We start from the raw sequence: 3,775 nt of genomic DNA, 5'->3' as shown, positions 1-3,775 counted from the left end.
GTCTGTTCCACCATTGTATCTTGGAAGTAGATAAATTTGTTTTTGATTTTTACAGGTTCACGGCTGGAAGGACTTTCGCTTTTGGTCTCAGATGAGACTTTAGACTTTGGACTTTAAAGTTGGTGCTGACTTTTGGGACTGTTGGGATAGAATGATTGTATTTTGTGTTTGAGAGGGACATGAGTTTTGGGAAGCCAGGGGCGGAATGATGGAGTTTGTATGTATTGTCCTCCCAGAACTCATGGAAATCTGATCTTCAATGTGGCAGTTTGGGTCATGAGGGCAGATCCCTCATGAATGGATTAATGCTGTCCCATTAATGGAGGGGGGATTAATGAGTGAGTTCTCGCTCTATTAGTTCCCGTGAGAGCTGGTTGTTTATAGGACCCTGGCACATACTCTCTCTCTCTCTCTTGCTTCCTCTTGCCATGTGATCTGCTTGTACCCGCCGGCTCCCTGCCACTTTTCGCCATGAGTAGAAGCAGCCTGGGGCCCATGCCAGATGCAGCTGTCCCAGAATCATAAGCTAAATAAACCTATGTTCTTTATAAGTTAAAAAAAGAAAATAAACACTTTAAATTTTTCTCACCTTGAATTTACAAGCAATTGGAAGAGAACAGATAACAGTGATTAGCTCTTAGGCATGCATATAATTTTCTGTAGTCTAACGTTTAAAACTGTATATATTTTAAATTGATTCTGAACGTTTACAAAATGACATGTGAAATTCCACAAATGTTTGATACTCTAAGTCCAATGAGCTATGGACTAATAAATTATTCTGTCAAGTCACGAATTAACTAAAAAGCTGCACTTCCAGAATGCATAAAAATAAAGAAAATTTCATCAAGAGCATATAAACAATATTATAATAGATCACAGTATCTGTTCAACTAATCTAATGTAATTAATCTGAATTTAATAAAGGATTACTGTCATACATTTATTACCCTGCAGCTCAATAAAATATAGTTAGTTCAACTGGATTAATATAGTATACACAAATCTGACCTACATCTTGCTGATATGGTTTGAACTCTGGCTTTTGATAGTAAGAATTGTTAGGCCTTTGTTAGAAATGGCACAAAGAATTATAGGTGTAGTGATCAACAGCCTTTAGAGAGTTGTATACTTCATGGACAAAAGGATACAGAAATCAAAGTCAGATTAATATATTACAAAACAGTGACCAATATCATTTCTTAAAAGTTATTTATATTCTGATTTTTAAAAATCATGTTTTGAAAATAATTTTATTAGCAGAAATTTCAAAAAGATTTGGCAATATTAAAAAGAATTTTACAGGGCCGGCACGTGGCTCACTCGGGAGAGTGCGGTGCTGATAACACCAAGGGCCCGGGTTCGGATCCCATATAGGGATGGCCAGTTCGCTCACTGGCTGAGCGTGGTGCTGACAACACCAAGTCAAGGGTTAAGATCCCCTTACTGGTCATCTTTTAAAAAATAAAAAATAAAAAAAAAACTTCCGAATTTTGCATTATCAATCTTTGGTCTTTAGCAGTTTTTAGGAAAAAGATATATTTTGTTATTTTTCATCATGCTATTCAGTGTTTCTCAAAGACTGTATGCATGGGAATTACTGTAAAAAAATTAAGACTCCAGATCATAGTCTCATATCACATGTTCATTTGATCTCTGGGTTTTAGATCCAAGAATCTGTATTTTTAACACTGCAAACCAAGAAGAGGGCCCTCACCAGGACTGGGCCTTGTTGGCCCCCGATCTTAAACTCGCAGCCTCCAGAACTGTGAGAAAATAAATTTCTTTTATTTAAGCCACCCAGTTTGTGGTACTTCATTATGGAAGCCCAAGGTGACTAAGACACCACATAATGTAAGTTTTAAAATAACAAAAGGCTGTTGGGGGGAAGAAGACACAACAATCACAACAATTCCTTGAAGTTGTTAAGACAAGTGAACAGATATGCTGTAGGAGGGGGAGGGGAAAGAGGGAGGGGGAAAGAGGAACGGGTAAAGGGACACGGAAATCAATTACAATGTATATTGAGAAGTTAAAAACAAAAAACAAAAATAACCAATAATTTTATTTTTATAAGTTCCTGTCCCTGCATATATAACAGAATGTTCCCTCTTCAAGTTAAAATTAATTAAAACCTCCTTAAGAAACACTATTGGACAACAATCAATAAAATTAATTTGCAATTAACGTGGCTAATGTCGAATCACGTAGACATAACCATTCTCAAATGAATTGTTCAAAAGTGGTTGTATTAATTGCATTTTTGATGTTTTACTTCAGATTTTTAATTCCAAGTTTTGTTTATAGTTTTTTTGATTAAACTAAAGGCTACATGGTTATTAATAAAGTTCTGTGCCTATTAATGGGAAACAAAATCTTTGTTATAAATGGGGTGTCCAGATTTACTAGTTAATGTGCTGTTAGAGTATTTCGCTTCACATCAGTGACCCTTTTTTGCTCGTTTATTATTTCAAATTAAGCGAAATCTTTCTTGCATGAAACTTTCTTGATTAATTAATGACTGCCATGTGGAGATTTCATTCACCTAGTACTTACTGTGTTAATTGCATTAAAAATGTGTGTGACACCAAGTCACTTAAAATTTACTCATTCTCAAAAGTTTGTAATTTGATGAGAAAAAAAAAACTTCCTTTTACTCAGATCTGTGTGATATCATTTACCATCAGTGATTTGGGATATCACTGAAGCACAAAGACCTGCAGGTGCCTAATATTCCAAATACTACAATATAATTTGGTTCCAATAAGGTATTAAGAACACTGTTTAAACGCAGAAGATCTGGGATCTAGCGGGGTGTCTTTGGGCAATTCACAGCCTCTCCTGCAAGTCAGTTTCTCCACCTATGAAGTAAAGAACTTGGAAAGGAGTGCTGCTGAGGATAAAGACAACCCTAACAATCCACAATTCTGCTTTTCCTATATTCTGAATCTGAGAAGGTGAGCGATGGAATAAAACCCTGCACTCGATCCAAGCCATTGAAATTCTTGCGAACGATGCTAAAGCTCGAAACGATCAAAGGCAGCAGAAACCGCCCCATGAAAGTAAATGACCGGCGGCTACTCTCCAACTCTACAAACTGCGAAGCCAACATCCCCGCTAAGAAATGTTGGGCGGCTGGGCATAGTGACCCGCCCAGAGGGAAGTCTTTTTTCTTTTCTCCTTCTTCTTTTCCCTCTGCGCCGCTGCGTGAGATCACCATTCCCCGGGGTAGCTCGCAACCAGCAGAGAAGCGCGTGTGAAAGACTCACCCACGCTCCGCCTCCTCCCGGTGCGCCCCTCTCGCCCACAGAAAAATGCGTTTCCAGGCAACGGCGGCCACGGCGTCACTTCCTGCCATTTAAACTCCAGTCCCCACCCCTAGCAGCCCCTTCTCCTGGCTTCCCACTCCCCCTCCTCTCGGTCGTGGGCTCCATTCACGTTTCTCCCGGCTCGGGGAGGGGGCGGAGGCCAGGTCCGCTGAGCTGCCGGACTCCCGTGGGCGCCGCCACCTGTGGTTTGCAGGCGCCAGCGACCTCTCTTGCAGCTCTAGGCGGCGGGGGCAGCGGCCGCGGCGGAGCTGACCCGGCAGGTGGTGCAGGCGGGGCGGACGAGCGGCCGTGTGCGGGGCCCGACCACTGCGGCGCCGGGACGCGATGGCGGCGGCGGAGCCCGCGAGCTCGGGCCAGCAGGCGCCGCAGGGGCAGGGGCAGGGCCAGCGGCCGCCGCCGCAGCCCGCCCAGGCACAGTCCCCGCAGCCGCCGCCGCCGCCGCAGCC

At 42.5% G+C, this 3,775-nt stretch overlaps 1 protein-coding gene across 1 annotated transcript in view; it reads left to right on the top strand.

Annotated features, from left to right (window-relative positions):
- Nucleotides 1–3,653: 3,653 nt before the first annotated feature.
- The window catches only part of LOC103607210 (transcription factor E2F5), a 17,789-nt gene continuing 17,667 nt past the window's right edge, over nt 3,654–3,775 (top strand). The window contains exon 1 of the mRNA XM_008591742.1: nt 3,654–3,740. Coding sequence (XP_008589964.1) covers nt 3,654–3,740 — 87 coding nt within the window. The remainder of the gene's footprint in view (nt 3,741–3,775) is intronic.

The sequence above is a fragment of the Galeopterus variegatus genome, unplaced genomic scaffold, assembly GCF_000696425.1.
Source record: "Galeopterus variegatus unplaced genomic scaffold, G_variegatus-3.0.2 Scaffold7241, whole genome shotgun sequence".
NCBI lineage: Eukaryota > Metazoa > Chordata > Mammalia > Dermoptera > Cynocephalidae > Galeopterus > Galeopterus variegatus.
This window is presented reverse-complemented; position numbering and strand designations above follow the sequence as displayed.